This window comes from Taudactylus pleione, unplaced genomic scaffold, assembly GCF_031769625.1.
Source record: "Taudactylus pleione unplaced genomic scaffold, aTauple2 ptg000400l, whole genome shotgun sequence".
NCBI lineage: Eukaryota > Metazoa > Chordata > Amphibia > Anura > Myobatrachidae > Taudactylus > Taudactylus pleione.
The window spans coordinates 2,413,606-2,441,188 of record NW_028284802.1 but is presented as its reverse complement, the minus strand read 5'-3'; the positions used below and the strand labels follow the sequence as shown (position 1 = coordinate 2,441,188).

At 46.6% G+C, this 27,583-nt stretch overlaps 2 protein-coding genes across 3 annotated transcripts in view; one reads left to right on the top strand and one right to left on the bottom strand.

Annotated features, from left to right (window-relative positions):
• Positions 1–2,109: 2,109 nt before the first annotated feature.
• Positions 2,110–18,513, top strand: LOC148506512 (major histocompatibility complex class I-related protein 1-like). 2 transcript variants are annotated; one of them, XM_088446529.1, is made up of 6 exons: positions 2,110–2,250; positions 5,082–5,345; positions 7,023–7,307; positions 11,602–11,874; positions 13,178–13,269; positions 18,022–18,513. In XM_088446529.1, exons 1-6 carry the CDS (start codon positions 2,169–2,171, stop codon positions 18,055–18,057), a joined length of 1,032 nt encoding a protein of 343 aa, XP_088302655.1. In that variant the 5' UTR covers positions 2,110–2,168; the 3' UTR covers positions 18,058–18,513. The 2 variants fall into 2 exon arrangements, with proteins under 2 accessions (XP_088302655.1, XP_088302656.1); XM_088446530.1 differs by lacking the exon at positions 2,110–2,250 and adding an exon at positions 4,746–4,808.
• Positions 18,514–26,270: 7,757 nt separating this feature from the next.
• The window catches only part of LOC148506511 (H-2 class I histocompatibility antigen, Q7 alpha chain-like), a 35,600-nt gene continuing 34,287 nt past the window's right edge, over positions 26,271–27,583 (bottom strand). The window contains exon 6 of the mRNA XM_088446528.1: positions 26,271–27,528. Coding sequence (XP_088302654.1) covers positions 27,393–27,528 — 136 coding nt within the window. The 3' untranslated portion in view covers positions 26,271–27,392. The remainder of the gene's footprint in view (positions 27,529–27,583) is intronic.

Sequence of the window (27,583 nt, the reverse complement as noted above, 5' to 3'; positions counted from 1 at the left end):
AAAAAATGGCACCACAGCACGGGGGGGGTTAACCCCTTCAGTGCCGCGGCCGCCATTAGCCATGTGTGGCCAGCCTCCGGCCAATGAGTGAATGTGGGTATCAAACAGTGCAAAATGAGTACAATCAGTCAGAGCCGTAACTAGCTATGGGTGACCGGTGCTGTCACACAGCGCAGAAGCTCTGCGGTACGGCTGTTGCTCCTGGCTAGCAGGGTGCCTGGAAAAGGGCTGCACTTACCAGAGCTGCCAGGCATGCCCCCTTTGCGCGACGTCATGATGTCACGCACATGGTGTTGCGCGCTCTGTGGGCGGGGCAGGCACAGGGCGCTGGTATGCCCAGTTACGGCCCTGCAATCAGTAAGCTAAATAGGTATAATTGTGAAATTTACCAAAAGTGTGTTGGTCTGAGGGCCTGATTCAGAGCCGGACGCTCTGACAAGAGCGCTCGCTCTGAATCAGGGCCGTCCTAACTAAAATTGGAGCGGCCTCCTGGCCGCTCGCATAGCTGTGGGTGACCACCCACAGCTTATGCGAGCGGCCAAAAAGATGGTCGCGATGGTCAAGGCCATCGGGCTTGCGACGAGACCCTTGCGGTAGGGTCTCGTTGGCCGCAAGCCCGGAGTGCTTTTGGCTCTATCAGAGCCAAAAACACTCCCACTGACATCACTAGTGATGTCAGTGGGGGCGGACCCAGACGGTAGGGAACGCCTCCGTCTGGGCAGCCAAGCCCCCGGCACGCCCACCAAAGGGGGCGTGCTGTCACTCAACATCGACAGCACGCCCCCTTTGGTGCGAGACCCGGAGCGACGGCTTCCCCGTCGCAAACCAGGTCTCGCACATGCGCACGACGGAGCATGCGGACTTGGGCAACATCGACCCGCTTGCGAGTGCTTAGCGCTCGCGAGCGTGTCTGAATCAGGCCCTGAAGCTCTAGGTATCTTTACTGTATATTGTGAATATATCACAATATTGTTACCCCTTCTCCTGGAGAATTATTTAAAGATAACTAGGGGTAAATTTACGAAAGATTGATTTAGATCGATTTCAAATCGATCTAAATCGATGTTGTGTTTCTGGGACTTATGGTGCCCATACACGGTACGATTTTTTACCCGATACAGACCAATCGTACGAAAATAGGTGTTTTTTGTGTGTTCTGCGACCCCGATGCGCCTCCCTGCCCAGGGGCGTTTCTAGAGAGGAGGGGGCCCGTGTGCAGTCTCTGACACGGACCCCCTCCTCTCTGCACTGAGCTGTGCGTGGCCAGCGCCGAAGTTATAGACTTTGGGCACTAGAGTGTGCCCAAAGTCTATAGAGTATGCACAGGTGACTGGGAAAATGGCCGTGGCGGCCATTTTCCCTGTACTGCGCATGCGCAAACGACGGGTAAAAGGCCGCGGCGCCCATTTTCCAGTCATTTTTACAGCGCCGGACCCCCGCGCTGACGTGGAACTCCAGAGAGTTAAGTAATAGTATGGGTGCAGGGTGTCCGGTATGGGGCCCCCCTGCACCCATTATAGATACGCCCCTGTCCCTGCCGTCCTCTAGTTGCATCGCAGATCAGATGGTTTTGCAGAGAGATCTCAACCGATCGTGTACGATGTGACACACATCGTATGTACTTTGGTTCATCTGCGATCTGATGTAGGATCTGTGATGTCCCTGGCCACTCCCAGCCTCCTTCAGACTGCTGACCAATATTTAATTTGCTGCCTGTGATCTATCTAATATGATTTCAAATCGTGTTCGATAGATCAAATCGTATGGTCTTATGTGGAATTGTAGCATTTTAAACACAAATCGTACAGAATCTGAAGGGGACAATTTTCAAGGGAAATCGTATGCGACATCAGATCCGATTACAAATCGCACCGTGTTTGGCCAGCTTAAATCACACATTTACTAACAGTTAAAAAAGCAAATAAAAAATTGTCTGACTCCCTCCCTCCTCCTTATCTGGGAACAGCTGGGAGCTGCACAGAAAGTGAAAGTACATTTGTAGCTGGAGTCTCTCATTCCTCTTTGCTCACATGATCACAGCTTGGCCTCAGCTGATTGGTTAGTGCAGCACTGAGATGCCCACGCTCATTTCCTGAGCTGCAGATGCAGAAGAAGCTGCTGGCTCGCCCTGTGCACTGCACGTATGGGACGGCTCTGCACAGCCTTAGATGCTTTCCATGGAAAAGCTCAGAGAGATAACAAGACTCATTTACTTTCTATTCCTGAGGCTGCACTTGACATGTTCTTTTGGTGAGCATTTCAATTACCTTACTTAGTTATGCGGCATAAAATATAGGGGTCTAGTTACTAAGCAGTGTTAGGAGACAGGGGGGCTGATTCAGACCCGCTCGCAAGCGCTATTCGCTCACAAGCGAGTCAATGTTTGCCCCCTGCACATGCGCCGCCTCCAGCGTGCGCATGCGTGAGACCCGGCCAGCGACGGCGCTTCATCGCTACGAGTCTCGCACCAAAACGGGGCGATTGACAGCTCGCCCTGTTTTGGAGGCGTGCAGGGGGGGTGGCTGGACAAACTAAGGCATTCCCAAGGGAACGCCTTCCGTTTGTGGGTGGCCCTACTGACATCACTAGTTATGTCAGTAGGTGGACTTCCTGCTCTATTAGAGTAGGAAGTCCACTGGGGCTTGCGATGGACGAGACCCTACCACAAGAGTCTCGTCACAAGCCCGATGGTCGCGATGATCGTGACCATCGCGACCATCACCTGGCTGCTCACAAAAGCTGTGGGTGTTCACCCACAGCTTAGCGAGCAGCCAGGAGGCCGGCTCCAAAAAAAAAAAAGCTGCCCTGATTAGAGCGAGCACTCTGAAAGAGCGTCCGGCTCTGAATCAGGGCCAGAGTGAAAAGTGATAAGGTGCCAGCCAATCAGCTCCCAACTGCCATATCACAGGATGTGTTTGAAAGATGACAGTTGCGAGCTGATTGGCTGGCACCTTATCACTTTTCACTCTGTCTCCTAACACTGCTTAGTAACTAGACCCCATTGTTTCCTCCATCATAAATGCTTTTTAATTGGTTTTGTGATAAATGTTTATGACCGTTCCCATGTGGTTCTCTGCACTATAACGTTGACTGGCTAAGAGTCAGACCACTCTCAGCCAACCAGCGAGCGCTGCCATAGAAACACGGCTGCTAATTGGCTGAGACCAGTCTGACTTTTAAGATGGGCTGTAGAACTGCGCTCTCATTGACCAGGGGGTGGTGTGTTGTGGTTTCGGGGTGCTGCACCTTTGTGTGGGAGTACCTTTCCCGCACTGATAACGTATGGGGGTAGGGGGGGTAAGGTGCGCTCTTCCTGCTAGTAATGGTGATGACTTGTGTGTGTTTGTGAGTGGTGTTAATTAGAATGTTTCTTCTGGTGGTGGTGATGTTTTGGGAGTGAGGAGGGTGTGATTGGGTATGGAGTGTAGTTTGGAGTAATGTGAAAAGGGGAATGGAATAGGATCAAAATGAGGCCAGCGAGACACAGTAATTTTGGGCAAAATCTTTTATTGAGTAGTCACAATGCTGCTCTGTTAAGATCCCGGGCAGGTGGGTGGAGTTCAGTGATGAGTGGTGATGAGACTGGGGAGGTAGGTGGACCCTTTTAGGGGGCTCCTTCCCGTGCGGTTCAGTGACCTTGCACGTCACCCCTGCTGGACCTATGGTCGACAGTCTAGGAAGTCTCGGGGGGTGGGGGGATTTGCAGAGTGGGTTGGAACAGCTGTGCGGCGTCCCGCGTGTTGGTGTGAGTCTTGGCAGTACTTACCTACCGGTAGGTTTTTTGTTATGGTGATGTAGGTTGACGTTGCGGCCGTTGCAGATAGGTTGGAAGCTGCAGGTTTGTTGGTGAGCTGGATCAGCATGTTGCTGGTGTGCTGCAAGTGCACGGCTGTTCTGATTGGTCTGCGGAGGTCAGCGACCGTAGTATGCAGCTGAAATTGGCTCTTGGTCGTGCCGCTGGTGGTGCGGAGCCAGAGGTGTGGATGGGAGGCTGGGTTGCAGCGTGTGTGCTGGGACCACCACCAGCGGCCTCCAACCTATCTGCAACGGCCGCAACGTCGACCTACATCAGCATAACAAAAAACCTACCGGTAGGTAAGTACTGCCAAGACTCACACCAACACGCGGGACGCCGCACAGCTGTTCCAACCCACTCTGCAAATCCCCCCACCCCCCCGAGACTTCCTAGACTATCGACCATAGGTCCAGCAGGGGTGACGTGCAAGGTCACTGAACCGCACGGGAAGGAACCCCCCAAAAGGGTCCACCTACCTCCCCAGTCTGACTTTTAGCCAATCAGCAATATAGAGTAGAGAACCACGTGGGAACAGTCATTCAGTAGCACTGTACAAGACAGTACAGAGTGGCCGTGGGCTCAGGACAAGGCGTTTTTTTTTATATTTTACCAAGACTGGATTTCTACTTGGACAAGAGGATTGATCACCGCCAAGGACTAGGTGAGTATGAAGCGGGTGAGTGTCATTGTATGTAATAAAGGGTTAAAACATTCGGTGTGTGAGTCCTGTCTTTTAAAAAAAATATATATTTTCCTTACAGTGGAACTATAGGTGCCAGCAGACCCTTACTGTCCGGGAATGCTGGCACTTGTGGTTCTCTAAGTGTCTTGCATGTCAAGATAGGCCTGCTGGGACCTGTAGTTCCACTGTAAAGAACAATACTAATTTTATTTTTTACACCATTCCCCCTGCACCCACACGTCTCTAGAGATGCGGAGAAAAGCCCTCGTCTCGTAAATCAGTGGCTGGGAAGCAGCATGTTCGCATAATCTGGTGTGCAATAGGAATACGGTAAATATCAGTAATACAGGGGTAACGTAGTTGACCGTGGATGTGATTGGAATCATTTTGGTGGAATTATCCTTTAAAGTCTAGTCATTACCATATGCAGGGATAGGCTTGTGTTCTACATATAGCTAAGTAAAATCATGCCAGCTACATGTACGGATGGCAATCGTTTTAATTTATTAACATTTACCCTATAAGTATAACATGTGAAAGCCCTTTGGGTTTTACCGTTTCTCATTAATTTGATTAACTCTGGTTATTTCATCTTCTCTTTAGGCAAACACACTCTCTTATATTATTCTACGACAGTCCCGGCCCGCAGTCCCGGGCTGCCGGTGTATTCTTATGATATGTACCTGGACGATGTGAAGATCCTGACGTACAGCAGTGACACATACCGTATACGGCCCATGTTCCAGTGGCTGGAGGAGCACGTCGGGGCAGAGCACTGGGAGATGCACAATAGGTTTGGCCAACGTCATGAGCTCGAGAACAAGCAACACGCAAGTCTCATACAGGATCTTTTCAACAAGTCACGTGGTAAGGAGCACCCGTTACCGCAGCATTTGCCGGTTCTGCGGTACAGGAAAATAAATACACTTATAGCAACATTCCCCGTTATTCTTGTTCACCATTTTAAAATGGCTGCTTCAGTGGAAGGACCATCAGAAAGCTTTAAGCCCCATGATTGCGGCTTCGTATTGGGAGGCGCTGGCACACACCCCTTCTTAACACCACAGAGCCCGATACTGTATGTAAAACAAATCTGAAATCTCCTATGGCGCATGCATTACCTGATTGTACGCACAAAGTTGCTGTTGCGATTGGGACAGACCGTATCAGAAGTGTGATGGGCAGTCCTGGGCGTATTATGGGAGTGCCGCAAGTGTGTAAGTGCAAGCGGCTGCATTCAGTCGCAGGTATCGGAGGCCCTGGTCAGATGGAGGCTGTGCACCCACAATAGGGCTGGTGCCAGTTTCGATGGTGACGTGCACAAGCACTGTGATGTATACACGTGCGCAGAAAACAACAATTGGCCGTCTGTGTGCGTAATTGTAAATGCGATCCTTGCTGAATCAGGCCCACAGATGGGAGACCACCAATTGGCGCTGATGTGTGCACTTTTCCATGCAACTCAGAATCAGGTCGAAAACCCTTAGGTAAGGCGGTATTGTTCCAGCCATTTATAACCAAATTATTTTACCCTAATCCTTAGTATTTTACGGTATAATTTAGTTATTTTTTTCATTACAATTAAAAGAAATATTAAGTGAATTTCTAGATATAAGTTTCATAAAGGAAAAAAAAACATGATAAAAATGTATTGATTTAATTTTTGGTTTCGCCCCCCTTGGACACCTTGCTCCCACTGTACATTTGCCACTGATAAGGGGGTAGAGAGGGTAAACTGTACATAATGTGGCATTTCATTAAGGGACTAAGGCAGGGGTGTATCTATAATGGGTGCAGGGTGTGCGGGGAACACGGGCCCCTGGGTCCAGGGGGGCCCTGCACCGCACACACTGCACCCATATTATTACTTACCTCTCCGGAATCCCACATCGCCGCTGGCGTCCGGCGCTGTAAAACGACTGGAAAATGGCCGCAGCGGTCATTTTCCCATCGTATGCGTAGTACAGGCAAAATGGCCGTCGTGGCCATTTTCCCGGTGATCTGTGCATACACTATAGACTCTGGGCACACTCTAGTGCCACCGGGCGGAGAGGAGGGGGCCCGTGTTGGAGACTGCTCACGGGTACCCTCCTCTCTAGAAACGCCCCTGGACTAAGTGGTCTATTTACTAAGCCTTGGATAGAGATAACGTCAACAAAAATAAAGTACCAGCCGATCAGCTTCTAACTGTCATGTTACAGGCTGTGTGTAAAAAATGACAGTTAGAAGCTGATTGGCTGGTACTTCTTTATCTCCATTAACTTTATCTCCATCCAAGCCTTAATAAATAGACCCCTTAGTTTAGAGGACACCAAAGAGTACAAGTGTACACTATAGGAGGAAATAAAAAGAACACTGAAATTGTCATTTAACGAACTGATTCATTTAGCACATTTCTTGGGAAAACTTAATGTCAGTAATATATATATATTTATTTATTTTTTTGAGATGACGGAACCAATTCATGTCTCCCTAATACCACCAGTGCATGTAAACCTTAGTAATACCAGAAAAATATACATGACTTTTATCTCTGTATTACAGATCGATCAGGCTCCTACACGTACCAGATAAAATGGTCCTGTGTTCTGCATGAAGATGGCTCAGTTACTGGTTCCAAGGAGTTTGGTCTTGATGGTGAGGTCCTGATTGCTTTTGACAAGGATCTCATGATGTTCATACCTATATCACAGAAAGCGGAGCTGGTGACCCAGATATGGAACCATCAGCAGGTTTGGATCCAGAGGACAAAGGCTTGCATCGAGGTTGACTGTCCTGAGTGGATTAATGATTACTTGAAACATGGTGAAGAAGAATGGCAGAGGAAAGGTGAGTGAAGGCAACAGTCAAACCAATTGGAACATTGATAGTCGCTGAGGATCTTCGCTGTCAGTGGTAATAACTCACTAATAAACAAGAACAGTAATGAATGTGGATGACTCAGATCTCAGGCAGTGCAAGGGGTCAGTTGGGAGATAGTTTGCTACAGGGGAAGATATTTATGTCAGTGCAGTTTTGTTATGTGGAAGTGTTTTATATTTGATTGGTGACATGTCACTGGCTGATGTGTTGCCTCGCCTCATTCCTCTCCTCTCATTCTCTCCTTGACCCACTTCAGGCTGGTTTCCAATCCTTCCACTCTACAGAAAATACCCTCACCAAGGTCACCGTTCTCTCCTTACTGCTAAATCTACTCTATATTGATCCTTCTCGATTCCACTACTGCTTTCAGCACTGTTGGCAAACCCTTCTCCTGCAAGTCCTCCACTCCATCGGCTTCCATTACAACGCTCTCTTCTGGTTCACCTCATACCTGTCCCATTGCATTTCCTCTGTCTCCAAGACTACCTCCGACTCCCCTCTCACTTCCTGTTAGTGTTCCCCAAGGTTCTGTCCTTGGTTTCCTTCCCTTCTCCCTCTATACCACTTTCCACTGAGTGATTATCAGCTCTTTAGATCTCCATCCCTGCCTTCTCACATTCTGTTTTCATCCACATTTCCAAATTTCTTTTAACCATCTCCTCTTGGATGTCACAATGTTGCCTGAAACTTAACATCCCTAAATCCAAACTTGTTGTCTTTTCCCCCTTCCAAACGCCTCTCTCCTCCTTCCATCTCCCTGTCCATTGATAATACTTCCCTCTCCTCCATACCCCGAGTTCAATGTATGGATGTCATTCTTGACTTCATTCCCTCATTCGCCCACCATATTCAGTCTCTCATCCAATCATGCACCACTCACGCCTTGTCCCTCTTAAATCCATCCTCAACTCCGCTGCCCACCTAATTTTCTTATAGCTCCACCTCTGCTGCCCCCGATCAAACGGATTTTCGCCTAGCCTCCCAGCCTTTAAACGCACCCTAAAAACTTCTAAAAACCTTTTCACTGAAGCACACCACACCTCCGTCTAAATTTCCAAATGTTACGCCCCACTACTCTGTTCCCCACACCCACTCTGTGTCCCCCATTTTCCTTTAGAATGTAAGTTCTTGCGAGCAGGGCTCTCATGCGTCTTGTCTTTTTACATAATTTTGCATTTGTGGGTGGTAATTATGTATCTATGTCAACTTACTTACCAACTTTATATGTTTACAGTGCATCCGGAAAGTATTAACAGCGCTTCACTTTTTCACATGTTATGTTACAGCCTTATTTAAAAATGGAATAAATTCATTTTTATCCTCAAAATTCTACACACAATACCCCATAATGACAACGTGCAATAAGATTTTTTTGAGATTTTTGCAAATTGATTGAAAAAAAAAAAATCTAAGAAATCACATGTACATAAGTATTCACAGCCTTTGCTCAATACTTTGTTGATGCACCTTTGGCAGCAATTACAGTCTCAAGTCTTTTTGAATATGATGCCACAAGCTTGGCACACCTATCTTTAGACAGTTTTGCCCATTCCTCTTTGCAACACCTCTCAAGCTCCATCAGGTTGGAAGGGAAGCGTCGGCACACAGCCATTTTCAGATCTCTCCAGAGATGTTCAATCGGATTCAAGTCTGGGCTCTGGCTGGGCCACTTGGCTGTGTGCTTAGTGTCGTTGTCCTGCTGAAAGATGAACCGTCGCCCCAGTCTGAGGTCAACAGCGCTCTAGAGCAGGTTTTCATCCAGGATGTCTCTGTACATTGCTGCATTCATCTTTCCCTCTATCCTGACTAGTCTCCCAGTTCCTGCCGCTGAAAAACCTCCCCACAGCATAATGCTGCCACCACCATGCTTCACTGTAGGGACGGTGTTGGCCTGGTGATGAGTGGTGCCTGGTTTCCTCCAAACATAACGCCTGGAATTGACGCCAAAGAGTTCAATCTTGTCTCATCAGACCAGAGAATTTTGTTTCTCATGGTCTGAGAGTCCTTCAGGTGCATTTTGGCAAGCTCCAGTTGGGCTGCCATGTGCTTTTTACTAAGGAGTGGCTTCCGTCTGGCCACTCTACCATACATGCCTGATTGGTGGATTGCCGCAGAGATGGTTGTTCTTCTGGAAGGTTCTTCTCTCTCCACAGAGGAATGCTGTAGCTATGACAGAGTGACCATCGGGTTCTTGGTCACCTCCCTGACTATGGCCCTTCTCCCATAATCGCTCAGTTTAGATGGCTGGCCAACTCTAGGAAGAGTCCTGGTGGTTCCGAACTCTTTCCATTTACGGATGATGGAGTCCACTGTGCTCATTGGGACCTTCAAAGTAGCAGATATCTTTCTGTACCCTTCCCCAGATTTGTGCCTCGAAACAATCCTGTCTCGGAGGTCTACAGACAATTCCTTGGACTTCATGCTTGATTTGTGCTCTGACATGCACTGTCAAGTGTGGGACCTTATATAGACAGATGTATGCCTTCCAAAATCATGTCCATATAACTAAATTTACCACAGGTAGACTCCAATTAAACTGTAGGAACATCTCAAGGATGATCAGTGGAAACAGGATGCACCTGAGCTCAATTTTGAGCTTCATGGCAAATGTTGTGAATACTTATGTACATGTGATTTCTTTTTTTTTTTTTTTTTATTTAAATTTGCAAAAATCTAAAAAAAACTTTTTACACATTGTCATTATGGGGTATTATGTCTAGAATTTTGAGGACAAAAATGAATTTATTCAATTTTGGAATAAGGCTGTAACATAACAAAATGTGGAAAAAGTTAAGCGCTTTGAATACTTTCCGGATGCACTCTATATTGTTCACAGTATACCCATGTAATCCTGTATGTTATTGCCTAAGTATGTTGCATATAGCTCTCGGTTTGATACTTTCAGTTATTATTGTATGTTCCATGAGCATGTAGACACTACAACTACCCATTGTTCTTCCAGGTTTAAAAAAAAAAAAAAAAAAAAAGGTTACCAAACATTGAGACAATGCGTACTGAGGGCCTGATTCAGACCCGCTCGCAAGCGGGTTGATGGTGGCCCAGTGCGCACACGCATGTCTCGGAGCAAGCGCAAAATGCACTCGCTCCGGCGCTCGCATCCAAAAGGGGCAGCTGTCGATGTTGATTGACAGCTGCCCCGTTTGGAAGGCGGGGAAGGGGGGTGGCTGAGCAAACGGAGGCGTTCCTGCAGGAACGCCTCCGTTTGTGGGCGGCCCTACTGACATCACTAGTGATGTCAGTAGGTGGACTTCCTGCTCTAATAGTGCAGGAAGTCCACTGGGGCTTGCGGCAGTGAGACCCTACCGCAAGGGTCTCGTCGCAAGCCCGATGGTCGCAATGGTCTTGACCATCGCGACCATCATCATGGCCGCTCGCATAAGCTGTGGGTGGTAACCCACAGCTATGCGAGCGGCCAAGAGGCCGCAAAAAAAAAACACGCCCTGATTCAGAGCGAGCGCACGCTTTTTGCGAGTGGCTCTGAATCAGGCCCTGAGTGCCCAATTCAGAGTAATATATGATGTTTTCTAATGTGGAGAAAAGGCAATTATGTGACTATCTGACAGTACCAATAATAAGTTTTTATACTTTAGTAATTCTTATCCTCCATAGGAAAGGTTCCACCAGCCAAGTTATACCCCTTTCACACTGCCGGCAAATAACTCGAGTTAAGCACATGAACGCGCAGCAACCCGGGTTACTGTGCAGTGTGAAAGGGTCGAGGCGACCCGGGTTCCGTTCACTGCATGGAAAGGTATAGATCCCTTTCAGTATTTGTACCTGGAAGTGACGTGAAGTGAGGGCGGAAGTGTGTCTCGCCACAGGTTTATATTCCCCCTCTATGTCCACGTGGATAGTAGGGAATGACATTGGACAGTAACTGATGACGCCAGGGTACAAATACTGAAGAGGATCTATCCACTTTCTTCACTGCATAGGTAGAGCCGACCCTTGGAAATGATCTCATCTCCAAGTACCAGCTCAGCAGTGATAGTGGTGACGTCATCGACCAGGTCGGACCACCAGTCTGAAGGGGTCTCAGCTGTGTCACACCCGGGATGGACGCGTGTACAAATCCCGGGTTCGACCTGGCATTTTCTGATGTGAAAGGGGTATTATAGGACTTGTTTAGCATCTTCCTGCGGTCACCAGAAACTTTATCTTGTTATAGTGAAGGGTAATTTGATTATGTTTTCAAACAAAGGAATCTAATAAGTGTAACACCTGCTTTTTCCTCATTTAGTTCCCCCAGAGGTAAAGGTGATCAGTCACCAATCAGACAGGGTCACAAAGCTTTACTGCTTGGTGTATGGATTTTACCCCCGAGCTGTGGATGTGAAGTGGATGAAGAACGAAACAGATGAGGTTCTCTCAGATGAGGCCAATCGGATCCTCCCCCATCCTGACAGCACCTATCAGATAACCGTCACCGTGGAAGTGCCGGCCGGGGAGGAGGAGCGTTACTCCTGTCATGTGGATCACAGCAGCCTGAAGAAGACACTTGTTGTAAAGTTGGGTGAGTTTAAATTTGTGTATATGTGAATTGGATGGAAAATGGAATCTTTGAGTTTATTATTAGAAGATACCTAGTTACACACTGTCACAGGATTAATATTGCTCTTGGCTGGCAGCAGCACACCACCAGTAGATATTATGGGTTTCTGCAGCACTATAACTAAAAGTGCATCCTTGATGCTCAAGAGACTGCTGAGGACACCTGATTGGGAAATTTCTAACAGATCTGCAACAATGTATCAATCAATGTATCTCGGATGTAGGAGCAATTTTGTAGCAATAAAACTAGACTAAAAATTTACATTGTTATTGCTCAACAAATAACATTGATGATTATGATTTCAGGGCAAAGAACCCTTCTCCATTAATATATAGGTTCTAAAATGAAATACACATTAAAACCTCAGGAATAGCGCAATTTTTTTTTTATAAAGCACGACTTGATAAATCGCTGTCTCCAGAAAATACCATGTGTTATATATTTGTCAATGTGCGTTTTGTCACAGCGCAGGAGAAGAGAGGTGGTTGTGAGAGGCGCGCTGGCATCACAGTGATTAGAGAAATAATATCTGGAAAAACCCAACAGAAAATGATCCCTCATCTTTAGCAGTTAGCACTGAGGCATTCGACCTGGTGCTCTAGTTCAGTCCTTGCACCTAGAGATGCTCGGCCCAATGCTCCCTTATACCCCTCAGGCAGGCCCGGGTACTGGGGGCAGCATGGCCAAATCCGGGAGGCGTGGCCACACCCACTAAAAAAAAGTTTCAAAAATACTATGCACCGCGCGGTGTAATGTGGGACCATGCCCCCCTCAGCAACTGAAACAGGACCCTCCAACAAGCCCGGGTAAACAGTACCCTCCCCCCCTCCCGGCACCACTGCTATATAAATCTTCTGCCTCTCCCCCACCTTTGTAGTATTTATTTATTAATGAACTGTGCCAGATTTGTATTATTTATTAACTGATTGTGCCCCTTTTGTATTTTTTATTAGTTCATTAATTGTACCATTTTTTTTATCTAACACTGTAGTGCAGTTTAATAAATAAATACTTACCTACCGTCATCTTGTTTTCTTCATTCGATGTAATGCTACGTAGTGCGGCTTATTACTGAAGGGGAGGGTTTTTCATATCACCTGCGATATTGTTTTTTGGCCTTCAAACCGCTGGATACTGCATACAGCAACTTGATGGCAAAATCACCGATGATGTGCGGTAATTACAAAACCGCAGAAAAAAATGGAGACTCTTTAGTAAAATAGGACTAATGATGACTTTTGTTTGTTTCTCTTTGTGTTCCTAGACATGACGCACACAGTCACCCTCCTGTACCTCTCACTTTGTGCTGCTGTTACTCTTATCTGCGTGGCTGCGCTGGGAGTATTTATATACCGGGTGAGTAAGCAAACTAAAGGGACATACAGGTGTGCCCTATCTTACCGTTACTTCTATACATAAAATGGGGGGGGGGCGTACTTATGCACTAAATGACATCTCCTGCCTGCATCGGTCAGTGCTGTTTGTACAATGCAGAAGCACTGACGCTGTTCCTCACTGGGCAGTGCCAGTGATACAGTATCACCAGGGACCTACTGGTGATAGAGTGGCCTAAGATACATGTTTTCCCTGCAAGGTATTAGTAACAGCTCTTGTATTTACTGATAGATGCCAGGCCTTATATAATAGGCTGCAAGATGCCGACAAAGACGCGATTCCAGCAAGAGCGCCATATTTGTTTTTCCATAAAGCAGCAATAATTCAAAAGGCAAAATCAAGTCGGTTTTGCCTTTTAATTTATTGCTGCTTTTAAAATAAGGGCAGACTCGCTGGAATTGAGCCTTTGTCTGCATCTCGCAGCGGCCCAAAATCGGCATTGCATCAACTAGTAATGAAAGTGGAAGTGGCCTGTTAGAGACTATGGGGGAGATTCAGAGATGGGCGCTAATGCGATCGCAGCTGAGATTTCGCACGGAACGCATCTATGAAAATATGCTAACTGTTCCGAAGCACAGCTGAGCCTAGGGACGCCCACTGCTGCTTTCTCATATGCGTATGATGTTGCTTACCTGCGTAAATATCAGTAACATCGCTGCATAGCGAGTGGCCATCTTGCCCTTAGGTTGGTTTGACCAGCCATAAACACTGCAGCTTACCTGACACGCAGAGATCTCTCATGCTGCACAGGAGATCACAATGGCTAATGTACGCACGCCCATGTAATGGCATTTAAACGGTCAGCCACAGCGGCGTTTCACTTTGTGAATGGATCCTCTGTGTGTGTGTAACCGAAAGACAATTGCAGCGCATGCGCTGTGCGGCTTATGCGTAATCGCAGACAATCGCTCTATGTGCGAAAAAATCGCCATTGCGTCCGTCTCTGAATAAGCCCCTATGGTCACTGCTTAGGTTCCCCCATAGCTTGAAACAAATAAAAAACACTGCAAAATGAGATTTCAAACACCAGATGTACACTTAACACCACTAAGATACTTATTAAATGTACACATAGGGGCTCATTTAGAATTGTGTAGATAACACGCCATTACATTATTGTATTATGTGCAAATAGGGTAACACTGTCAAGCCACATTTCTACGCTATATGTGCACTATTGTCATGCGGAGGTATAGACACTTGTACACTTCATGATCACATGTTGCAAATTCTGCTGTTTCATTTGGAGGCATCTACACAAAATACACCTTTTCCAAAATAGGCTCGGGGCACAAATATATCTGATTGTAATTGGGCTCTATAATTGGTGATTTACCTATTGAATTAGAAAATTACACGATTATTGAATTGTATGAGACTGGTATACATGGAAACAAATATCTATTGAAAATGTATTTTTGTATGATTTATGCCTACCCAATGGCTGTAAACTAAAAACCTATTTCAATGTGTTTCCAAAAGAACTCTTGGCTTGATAGGACCAATTACCTAACTTTGCATTCTGGTTCTAAATTTGCACCAAACCACAGCATTCGTACTTCAGTGCATTGTCTAACGCGCACTGGACAGATACAAGCTTATGCGTATCGAGTCAATACTCATTCTGATCGCATCAGCAGTTACTTCCAGAGAGGTGGGAAGGGGCGTTCCCATATATGCAAAGGTCAGAAAGGGCGTGTCCATGCAAATGTGGCCCATTCAAAGCATGTAATAGCATATGCGCCTATCAGGAGGCGTGTCTTTTGCATCTGCTACAGGGAAAGTACACACTGAGTGATCAGGGTGACTTGTCGTAAACCAAGGACCAGGCACATATGTTACACATGCAGACACATCCAGACATGTATGCAACTCTACATACAGATATGCCCAGTTACATTCCTGCTGTTGGCACGGAAAATCGTGCCATGCATAGCGTGAGATGCGCACCCATGTTCGGATATGCGCACTGCGTCTGCGCCTCCATAGGAATGCATAGTGCAATCGCAGTGCATGCCATAATGTATTGTAGCATATGCAGGCACGTGGAATCGCATTGGCGCAATGCGTGCACACATTTGTGGTGCGATCAGCCACAATGTAACTGGGCGCATCTGTATGTGTGAATATACGATATTGTCCTGCCTCATTTGCTTTGAATATTGTGCGCTCATTTTATTTCCAACTCGGCATCGGCCCCTATGTGAGTGGGCGTCCTGTGTATCTGGTTACTTACTACAGTTACATTTAGCTGGGCACTTTTCATTGGGACAAATAGAACGACTCTGCAAAGGCCTTAGTGTGTAACGATTGCTCAGTCTCAGTGTGTTACAGTATGTGCCATGTCAGTACTGTTTGTGAACTGTGGGAGACCGCGCAATTCACAGTCGGGATGGCCATCGGTGGGTTAACCATCGATGGTCACCATCAATGGTAGTCTCAAACCATCGGCTGACAACCATCGATTGTTTCATTCACCTATGGTCATCTCTGCTTTAATAATTGCCCTACAGTGGGCAAATCAAAGAGTGGGGGCAGAGCTATGCTCCACGTCCAGGTTCATGAGAAAAAAAAGATTGCGTTGATCTGTACCATCTATTGTGGAGAATCATTGGTTGGTCAAAGGCCATCCCTAATTTACAGTTATGTATAGGTCATGTACGCAAAACCTTAAGGCAATGGTCACAGCGCAAATCCATGCCCTGCATTCTTCTTTTACAAAGTTTGCAAATGCCCCATGTAATTCTCAGTAGCTGATTATGCTTATGGAACAAGTCGGCATATACTTTCTCTTATATCCATTATTTACCTGATGGGTATAAAGCCAAAGAAATAGCTAGCGTGCTGGTGCCAGTTACAGGAAACCACTTAATAAATAAAATAATTTATTCTAGAACAGTGGTTCTCAAACTCGGTCCTCAGGACCCCACACAGTTCACATAACTGGAGCACAGGTGTATTCATTACTCTCTGACACATTTTAAAAGTTCTACTGGTGGAGCTACTGTAATTATTTCACTTTCTGTGAGCAGACCTGGAAAACATGCACTGTTGGGTTCCTGAGGACCGAGTTTGAGAACCTGTGTTCTAGGAGATACAAGAAATACAGCTATACATGAAAGACACAGAAAGATGTAAATAAAAATGTCAAAACTCCCGCGAGGACCCACAAGTATTCCTGCACTTGTAGGGCTGTCAGCCAATTAGTAGCCACTACTATAGTAACTGGCCGCTGATTGGCTCTGAGTCACCTGGCTGTCAGTCAACAGCCAGGCTGCTGATTGGCCTCTCTGTTAGCCAATCAGCAGCCTGGCTATTAATTCACAGCCAATCAGTGGCTGGTTACTATAGTAGCGGCCACTGATTGGTTGGCGGCCCTGCAAGTGCAGGACACCTCGTGGGTCCTGTCACCCCGCATCCTGGTACTTGTAGTTCTGCAAATTCCTGCATGCGGGAGAGGCTTGCAGGGACCTGTAGTCCCAATGAAAAAGACAATATTACTATGATTTACATCTATCAACCCTGCACCAACCACCAAGGGGTGTGAGGGATAGCCCTAGGCTTCAGCACTGACCTAGGGTTACCTGGAGAGGAGGCACCTTTATTGGAGGCGTCCCCACTTCCCCAGGAATCCCCGGCCTGGGCTGACTAGTGTGGGGTGCTGAATGCTTTGACAGGAGGACCCTGTGAAGTGTGTCCCTCTGCTATGGCATTACACCCCCGCTAGTAAGAGCTTGGTGCTGGTTGTTGAAAATACGGGAGACCTCTGAATTTTTTTCAACGTATTTTAACAACCAGGACCAGCTCAGACAGCCCAGTTCTGGTTGTGCTTTTGAAGGGGGGACTCCACATAATTTTTCTTTTTTCTTTTTACACTTTAAGGGGTCTATTTACTAAGCAGTGTTAGGAGCAGAGTGAAAAGTGATAAGAAAGTGATAAGGTGCCAGCCAATCAGCTCCCAACTGTCATTTTTCAAGCACAGTCTGTGATATGACAGTTGGGAGCTGATTGGCTGGCACCTTATCACTTTTCCCTCTGTCTCCTAACACTGCTTAGTACATAGACCCCTAATACACAACACACAAGAAGCCAGCTAAAATCAGCAGAATGAAGCAGGTCCATAATTTTGGGGATCTTGTGTTCGACTTTATATTCGATTTTATAGGTGATTTTATGTTGGATTCTGAAATGGACATCCGAAACCGAACAAGAAATCACGAAACAAATTCAAATAGATTTGAATTCGATTTTGAAATAGAACTCCAAATCAAATCTTAGTAAATGTGGAATTTTGCCAGTGATATCTAAATTCGATTTTATTCGATTTCAGGTGAATTAATTTGTAAATACATCCCCTGCTCAGACCCACCAACCTATCTGACTATTGGCAAGTGCATACACACTTACCAATAGTGTGCCCAATGCGTACCAGTGATCGCCAGGTCGCCCGCACACACCAGCGGACGCACCAATATATCAGCCGATGCAATATGTCTATATGTCTATGAATGACGTAGTTCACAGGCATATCGGGGGTACACACCTGCCGACACGCTGGCAATTTATCGGCCATTCAATTCTTCCAAAAATAAATGTTAATTCATCACTGTATTGTTACTGTCATTTAAATCAGTGCTTATATATATATATATATATATATACATTTTATTACTCTAATATTATTTATAACACTGGCATATTTTTCTTGTCTAGAGATGTACACGTCAGAGGCAACGGACTGGTAACTGAATCTTCCTCCCAGCACCAGACATAAGAGACAAGACCATATAGATGGAGATACAGCTTTCATAGGGTCCAACACATCGCTCTGTGGCCACCACTAGAAATAGCCCAGGGCGACTGCTTCCTTTCCATGGCCAGGATGTACTAAATGGAAAATGTGTTCACGCTGGTATGTGGGATCCAATCAGATCCCTCCCAGCATGCCTCGCGGCCGCTGCGTCACTCGTCGCATTCGCAGACAGACTCCGAAATCATAAACACGGAAGTCCACAGCGCAGCACTGATCGCAAAGCTTATCGGAAGAGCTGTCCTTTGCGGTACTGATTGCATATGTTAGTGCATATGCGATCAGTAACAATGCGATGTCTGGCGGGATGTATTCAGCAAAGGTTAGTACATCCCGCCCCAAGTGCGCTCACTAGTGTCTACAGTTGTTATTTATGTTTAAATAAACTTAGTGCTCCTACGTTTCCATTTACCTGATGAAGTGTGGTGTCTTCCATTGTATGGTTATACTTAAAAATAGGGATACCTGTTTACTATGAAAATTGTCCTACTGACTGTACACATATACGTGCAGTCATAGCAAATACAACACCATGATATATTATGCACTAATTTCTTTAATTTGTGGTATGCCCTGAATTTGCTAGTACAACCGCGGAAATCTGCAAATACTGCTCTCAGCTTTCCCCTTGTGCACCAACGTGCGACTGAGAGCACAAGTGATGCCCACTTTCCATGGACTGTGCAACTGCAGCGCTGATTGTAAGCACTCCACCATCGGTGCACCACCGGCATTTGTGCTAGCCTAGGGGTTACTCAAGCTATTTAGCAAAAATACTTCCAAACATACGATTGGGAGCGCAGACGCGATTGTAGCCACATCCTTAACACTCCCACAACACGCCCAAGAGACGGCCTTTTTATTGTGAACACTATAGCTCACCTCCCAGTCTCCACCCCGAAACGCCCATGGATCACAGATGCCGTCTGAGCATAGCGATGTAGTACGTGGGTGCACCGCAAGGGTTCCTAAACTTTTTGCGCATTAACAAAAAATCGCTCAACTGCGTAAACATTGTCACTGTGCCTGTCTCTGAATCAGGTCTAATATTATATGATTTAACACAATGAAAATATGTATGGATCCTAGAGTGATTTTAGACCAGTTATTTATTTGTATAGATAATATATTCACAAAATGTAAAATAAAGTATCCAGGCAGAAAACAGGAAATGACATTGCGCCTCTGTCTGAACATTGGCCCTCATTCAGAGCCACTCGCTATTTGCGGTCGTTCGTTCTAAAACAAGGGGTGGCTATTCAAATGAACCGTTCGCTGTTTGCGGTCTGTTCACGCCTCTAGGTCTGAACGAGCGAGCAAAACTTGCGTTCGTTTTTTGGAAAAATACGCCCCCTGGCCGCTCGCATCCTATGTCATGTCCGCTATTTATTAGATTAATCGAGTACATCGACCAGGGTATGAACTGCTCGCTATTCTTGTGGTTGGTTTTTGCTACCACAATTTTGCGAGCAGTTCTGGCTATAAAAGAACCCAGTGACGTGGTCAATGACGCTGCTGTTTTAAATATGCACACCCATAAAACGCCCGTTTTGACCTTTAAGCACGCCTGCGATCGGATCTCCACTCCCCGTTTTCAAGCACCTTCCCCTGTTACCACCCACATACGCCTCTTTCTGTCACTCAAATTATCAGGCATTCGCTATTTTGCGAGCACATGAATTTCGGCCGCACTGAGTGGTTCGCGCATGCGTATTACGATCCGTACGCATGCGCAGTTGGGCAAACATCGCTCGGAGCAAACGAGCAGCCACTTGCGTCCGGCTCTGAATCAGGGCCCTTGTCTTCCAGTCCTTTCAGGAGACAGCAGTAATCCTGTGCAGTGCTGGTTACTCCTCACTCACCTAATTCACACAGCCACAGACCCAGAATTGCTGTACACTTTGGAGCAGCCCTCTGCCAGATTCACTATAGAAAGAACATATGGGCTGTTTAACGAGCTCTTCCGTTTTCTGGACCGGTCTGATGTCTCCCTTCTGCAGGGCAGGGTTAATGACTCCTAGGCTAATGTGTTGTGGTGGGCCTCTGGACCAGGGGCAGCAAGACTCACATGTCCCATAAATAGGAGCGTTATCCTTTATATAGACCAACATTGGGAATATATTAGTGTCCTTTTCCAGTCACATATTTATAGTCCCTCTTATTATAAGAGGGAAGAAACAATAATTACTGTGCACTTAATTTTACTCACTTTACTTTTTTATATCACTCTCTCTTTATCTCTTACCATTTTTTACATATTTTGCAGCTTATAAATTCCTCTATAAGTCTGTGACATTGGTTGCTTAACCAGAGCCCCCTAACCGCCCTTTATATGCACCCGAGCTCCCTCATGCCCTTATATGCCTCATAGCCCCATCATGCCTCTTTATGTGCCTGTCCAGAGCCCTCTCATGCCCCTTTATATGCCTTAGTGCCCCCTTATGCCCCTTTTAAATGCCTCAGATCCCCTCATGCTCCTTTATATGCTAGCTCGGAGCCCCCTCACGACTCAGAGCTCTCGCATGTCCCTTCATATGAGAGCCTAGAGCCTCCTCATGCCCCTTTATATGCCTTAGTGCCCCCTTATACCCCTTTTAATTGCCTCAGATCCCCTCATGCCCCTTTATATGAGATCCCAGAGCCTCCTTATGCACCTTGGTGCCCCCTTATGCCCCCTTTTAAAGTCATGAGATCCCCTCATGCCCCTTTATATGCTGGCTCAGAGCCCCCTCACATGCCTCAGAGCCTACAAAAATCTTTCTGGAAACCACTGAGCTCAGGGACTGGCTCAGACAGATTGTCCCTGAGTGCGACCATTTCCCAGTCACAGCCTGGTTATTATGCTGCTCATACACTGTCAGATAAATGCCTATCACACTGACAGACATATTATATGACAAGCTGAAACCATCAGATATTGTGGCCATACACTGTGCGATATGTCACAGTGTATGGCCACGATATCTGCCTTCCTTCCCTGGGGAGGAGACATTTTCTTGTTCCTCACCCAGATGCAGCTGACTAATTCTGAAATCTTTCAGACAAGATGGTCGATTTCAATTTGTTCGACAGACCAATAATTATTGATCCGTTGAGATCGGCCAGATAATTGTATAGTGTATGCCCAGCATTAGTGGGACTCTGTGTATGTTCCTTAGGTACGATTTCTGGTGTGTCTGGATAAGCAGTTTTCTTGCTAACCCAGACCAAGGAACACTATTTATCAGTGATAACCATCTCTAGCCCTGTCACTGACAGTCTAAAGGGGCCTATCCATTTAACGACATGAAAGTCTGAACGTCCAGCGTTCAGACTTTCATGTCACTGAGGTGCGGGCACCGCACTGAAAGACGTTCACTGAACGTCTTCAGTGCAGGAGCCCAACCTCCCTATCTATTAACATGCCGAACCTGACGACCGTCGTCAGGTTGACGGGCATGTTCAATAGATAGTCGGGTTCGGCAAGGACCCAGCGTGCACACGCATCGCTGGTCCTTGCCAGCTATCCACTTGCAGACTTTCTGCATGATCCGACCAAAACCTCCTGGTTTTGGTCGCATCGTGCAGAAAGTCGGCAAATGGATAGGCCCCTTTAAGCTGGGTACTATATTGGCCACAGGATTTCCTGAAGGATCACTTTGTACAAAATGCTTCTTCTGATAACCATGAAAACCATGGTGTAAAGTGTAACAACTAGTATTTTGAATCTGTAATTCCCTGGATCATGAAGGAAAAACCCATTTATTTCTCTCAGATCTGTCCCCTTATATCTATCTCCCTCCATGGAACCGTCCATCATCCCTTAATTTATACAAAGTAGGTAAAAATTCAAATCTTCACCTACTTTTGTAGAAATTAAGTTTCAGGGCCATTCAGTAACTGTGTAACGCAGGAGTTATCACTGATATCTCCTGGTTACAAGTCTCCCTCGATAATTTCCACAGTCCACATACTTTAGTATGGGGATGCAGAAATTCTGCCATTCAACAAGTACTGAAAACTTGTGAGTGTAACTGTACGTCATCCTGAGATGGCATACAGCCCCCGAATCTCATCACAAGCTGCCTTTTACACGGCAGCTTGTGCAGTAGAGGGGTATTTGTGTTCCCACTGTTTCACACAACTCCTCCATCTGTTCCCCTCTTTCCTCCTCTTCTCCACAGCACCCGGCACTGAAGCAAAAACAGCTTCAGTGTAACATCTGCAGCTGCAAGAAGATTGCTATGAATACTGTTTTTAACTTTTATTTGAAAATAAGTTAATTACTGATGATATATATATATATATATAACACCAGTAATATACAAAATTTTAATTTAATTAAGAAAAGTTCATTGGGTCTATTCATGTAGAACATGAACTAGCTACCGAAAATATCACTATATATCACATCACATCGCTGCGATATATAGTGATGTTTTGTAGCCATTTATGTACACTTACCTGTCTGGCATCTCCCTGCAGTAACTGGCCCCTCCGCGATCCCAGGAAGCAGTGAGAAGACAGACATAGCGGTATGGCTGCTTCCCGCTGTGCATGCCGTAGATGTTACAAAACTGTTTTGGCTTCAGTGTCAGGTGCCGGGGAATGCAGAAGAATAGCAGTGTTCCTGTTCTTACTATTGCATCGGGATCACACAATTGCCCATTTCCAGGCGGCCCCTTAGGGGGGCCCCGTGGCTGCAGTGATCTCCCTGCCTGCTGTTGTAGATTATATGTTCCCTCCCAGCCTGGCAGAGCCCACAGCACAGCAGTAGGTACTCGTCTGCCTGAAATATCTCCCTGTATGCCAGGCAGACCTGGCAGGGGCCTTGGCAGCAGCAATCTCCCTGGTGCTGCATTAGATCACATTCCACCGGCACACAGTAACTTGATAGCAGCGCATGTACCACCACTTCAGTGTGACACCAGTCTCCCAGCTGCCATTCCCACCTCGGAGCTCCAGAAGAAGCAGGAAGATGGAGCCAGCTCTCTGCACATTCACCTCTCCAGCACGGGCAGCATATTGGGCATGGGCAGCCTCTCAGCTCTCCCATGTACAGGTGCAGGAAGTCGGGGATGCTGTTGCAGGTATGTGATTGGATGCAGAGAGGCTAGTGATGCTTAACACACTACCGAAACACTACCGAAAAGCTGTCAGAGCTGAAACAGCAGCTTTTTGAAAGTGAAACTTTAGGTAATGAGGCATGAGGCATGATGAATGCCTCCGAAATGTTCACTGCGAATTTACCTGTCACTTTTTCATCATGATGAATATACCCCTCACTCTCTCTTCCCCGTCTCTAATATCCTGTGCTCTAAAAGGCTGCATACACGTACTGTAAAGATTTTCTGTCCGACCTTCCAACTAGTTGATTGGTTGGAATGAAAATCTGGTAACGTATGGGGGTAACTGATGATCAGCAATTTGCTCCTAAATGCCAGAAAACATGAAAATAAACGTCAGACAAGTTTGTGAAATGTTTGTTCTAAACAATTTGTTCAAACAACAGTTTTTGTAAATTTTCCAGCGTTTGGGAGCAAATTGCTGATCGTCATTTGCTTTCATACCTTACCAGATTTTCATTCCAACCAATCAACTAGTTAGATGGTTGGACAGAAAATCTTTACGTGTGTATGCAGCTTTAGTTTTGGACCCCCTTTCAGCATCACCCCTGTGTTATCTCTCCCTCATTCCTGTTCCCTTATACTAATCATCTGATACTCTCCTTTTCCCATTTCCTCTGCTCTCTGGCTCACTCCCCTATTTGCTTTGAGCGTTCTCTCTCTCCCCCCCTTTACCCCTCTCTCCCCTCTCTCTCTCTCTCTCTCTCCCCCTTTCCTCCTCTCTCTCTGTTCCGCCAGTTTCTGTTTTGAATCTGATTTCAGCTCCTACTCAGTCATTGAGGGAACCGCAGCTGTGCGAAGGGATTGTGAGCTGAGGTGGATCGGGGTGATGGTGAGCTGGAAGGTTAGCTGAGATCAGGGTTAGCTGTGGGGATTCGTACATGGGTGTAACTACAGTACCATAGGTGTAAGGGGTGCAGTTGCTAAGGGCCCAGAGCTTAGGGGGGCCCATCTTCCTTGTCACAGTTACATGTGTTATATAAATTTTTCACCATTGGGTGGTACATAGGGGCCCTTACAAACGTTTGCTATGGGGCCATCCAATATCTAGTTACGCCCCCTGGATCTGTATCTGTGTAGGATCAGAGGGCCTGATTCAGAGACGGATGCTCTGAACGAGCGCTCGCTCTGAATTTGTTTTTTTTTCTTTGTTCGGCTTCCTGGCCGCTCGCATAGCTGTGGGTGACCACCCACAGCTATTGCGAGTGGCCAGGTTGATGGTCGCGATGGTCAAGACCATCGCGACCATCGGGCTTGCAACGAGACCCTTGTGGTAGGGTCTCATGGCCATAAGCCCCAGAGAGCTTCTGGCTCTAATAGAGCCGGAAGCTCTCCCACTGACATTACTGATGATGTCAGTGGGGCCGCCCCCAAATGGCAGGCGTTCCTTCGGGAACGCCTCCGTTTGGCCAGCCACCCTCCCTGTCCGCCTACCAAATGGGGCGAGCTGTCAATCACCATCAACAGCTCACCCCCTTTGGTGCGAGACCCAGAGAGACGGAGCACCCGTCGCTAGCCGGGTCTCGCGCATGCACACAACGGAGCCGGCTTCGTCGTGCGCATGCCCAGTGGGCAAACATCGACCCGGTTGTGAGCGCTCAGCGCTTGTGACCGGGTCTGAACCAGAGATCAGACCTGTTGTTGTCATCTATTAGTAGCAGTGAGTTGGAGCTGTGAGCGAGGGACACACCAAGCACTTCAGACAATTCTCAGGGGTATATTTACTAAAGGTTCATTTTAATCAATATAAAAAATCGATCAACATCGATGTTGTGTTTCTGGGGTTAAATCTCCTATTTACTAATACTTAAAAAAAAGAAATAAATAATCAAAAATGTTCTGTTAGTAAATGTGCGATTTAGCCCCAGAAACACATCGATTTTAAATCGATCAAAGTTGATATACCCCTCACTGTTCATGACACGGACAGACAACATACGGCCTCATTCAGAGTAGCACGCTAATACTCCCGCAGCTGCCATTTTCGTAGCTGCGGATGTGTGACAATATGCTAATGCACCAGCAGCTGGGACCTGTACTCAGACAGCTGAGCCATCGCAGCTATCCGCAATGGCGTACACATAGGCAGCATCGGACGCAGATCAGGCAAACATCGACTCCTTGAGTGAGTCACTCAGAATGGCTGCCATAACTGAGACGCCAGACCCATGTTAACTGCGAACGGGATCGCAGATGCAGGGTGTGTCACGTCCCTGAAGCGGTCAAGACAAGCCTGCGATTTTATCCGACACTCCCGATTGCCTCTCCCAAACCCTCCCTACCTATCAGTTTTCACATAACGTTGACATAATACCCATGTCAACACTCAAAACATGTCGACAGTCTGGGGTTAACATTGTGAACATTCTGTACCACACTGCGGGATGCAGCGACTCTGTGTAAGGTTCTGCATATTGTGCAAGCTGCGTATTTTCTGAAGCCGGCTTCCCGACTGCTTAATCCCGGTGAGGGTTAAATGACAGGCGTCTAAATCTAGACGCCTGTCATTTTACCGACCCAGCACCCGGCATCCCGATCTAAGTGATGCCGAGCGCGGACAGCCGTGGGGGGGGGGGGTTAGGTTAGGAGCTCCCGGGGGGGACTTAGGGTTAGGCTAGGGGGAGGGAGGGTTAGGATTAGGCACCCCCAGGGAGGATTTACGGTTAGGTACCCCCCCTGGGTTTAGGCGGCTGGGATGGAGGGGTTAGGTTTAGGCACTTAGAGGGGGGATTAGGGTTAGGGTTAGGCACCTCTAAGGTAGGGTTAGGGGGTAGAATAGGTTAGTGAATACTTACCTTGAGGACGATCGGGATTTTCATCCTTGTCGGGCTGCCGCTGTCGGGATTTGAACCGCCGGCCAAGGGTCCGGCGATAAATCATACCGATTCCGTTTATTATGTGCATACTCTGCCCAACTCTCCATGAATTACAGCTAATTACACCTCTAGTCACAGTGTTCCCCTTGTCTTTCTGCATTATAATCTCTCATGTTAATAACATATTTGCATAAAAGCATAGCATGAGTAATGCAATGAATGTTTGTGGCTAATATAAGCTTTATTATTATTATTATGACGATTTATAAAGCGGGTTTTCACAGCAATAATAACTGGTTCATTAGATACAAACTATGTAACTTGTTGTCTATCGCTTGTTAATGTTCTGAATACTTAGCACATAATAGGCCTGATATGGAGTCGGAAGCGATGTGGAAATGCGTACAGATCTAGCGGACAATCTGCTTACTGCGCAAGCGCCAAAGAGAAATCAGAGTCTGCGCGTGCTTCGGATCGGTCATACGTACACAGACGGAGATCGCTAGTATGTACGGATTTAGCTGTCCAATGACAGAGCACGCTATTCATGAAATAAGCGTTTTAGGGCCGTAACTGGGCGCTGACCATGTTAATACATGGAACAGTGCCATCTGCGGGAAGTGTCGTGGGCGTGTAGACCGGCTTCCGTGCTTGATTGTAACGTGCAGATGGAAACTAGATGCCTGTTTCACATGGAACTTTAGCAATCAGCCTGTGGCGGGATCGAGTCCACTAATGATGACGGATGCAGACGTAAGAACGCCGGGCGGGATGGGCTCTAACATGCATCCGCACACATTTTTTATTAGTATATATGGGCGGATTTTGGTACAGTATAAGGAAGTAAGCAGGCTACGCGGCCGAACAGAAAGCGCCCGCAGATGCATCCGACTTGGCATCAGGCCCCCTGTAACTTAAATGAAAAAAGTAAGTGAAAATAGGGATGAAGATATATTGGGTCTGATTCAGAGGACACAGTTGCCGCCGAGACCGCGTCTTTACGCTAATGCACCAGATGATGAGCTTCCTACTGAGACTCCCACCGACTGCGGCACCAAACCGCCGCTGTATATATTAAGTCGCACAATCAGTTGCAGCACCGGAGATTGCACCAACCTAGTAGAAGGACAGAATCTCCGTCTGAACATGGGCGCCTGGGTTAGTGCAATTGCATCGTTAGACGTAGTCGTTGACAGCAACACAGCTTGTTACCATCCAGAAACGCAGCATCAACATTACGTGTCCCTCTGAATCATGTACAGTAAATACTTCCTAACAAACTTGTTTGTACTATTTCTTTTCAATCTCAAACATAATATTTTCGACTGCCGTCCGCGCCTGTCTGAAGCGCTCCTATGTCAGAGCACGGAAGCGGATCATCAGCTGCTGGATGTAATGGTAGATTTCTCCCCCGTGCTCCTCGGTGGCCCCCGGATTCTCGCCGCTTGTTGCATTAGAACGTTTTTCATCCTGGACCTCTGTAGAGGATCTGGGGGGAAAAATGAAATTAAAAAAACAATATGAACCTAAATGAATATTTTTAT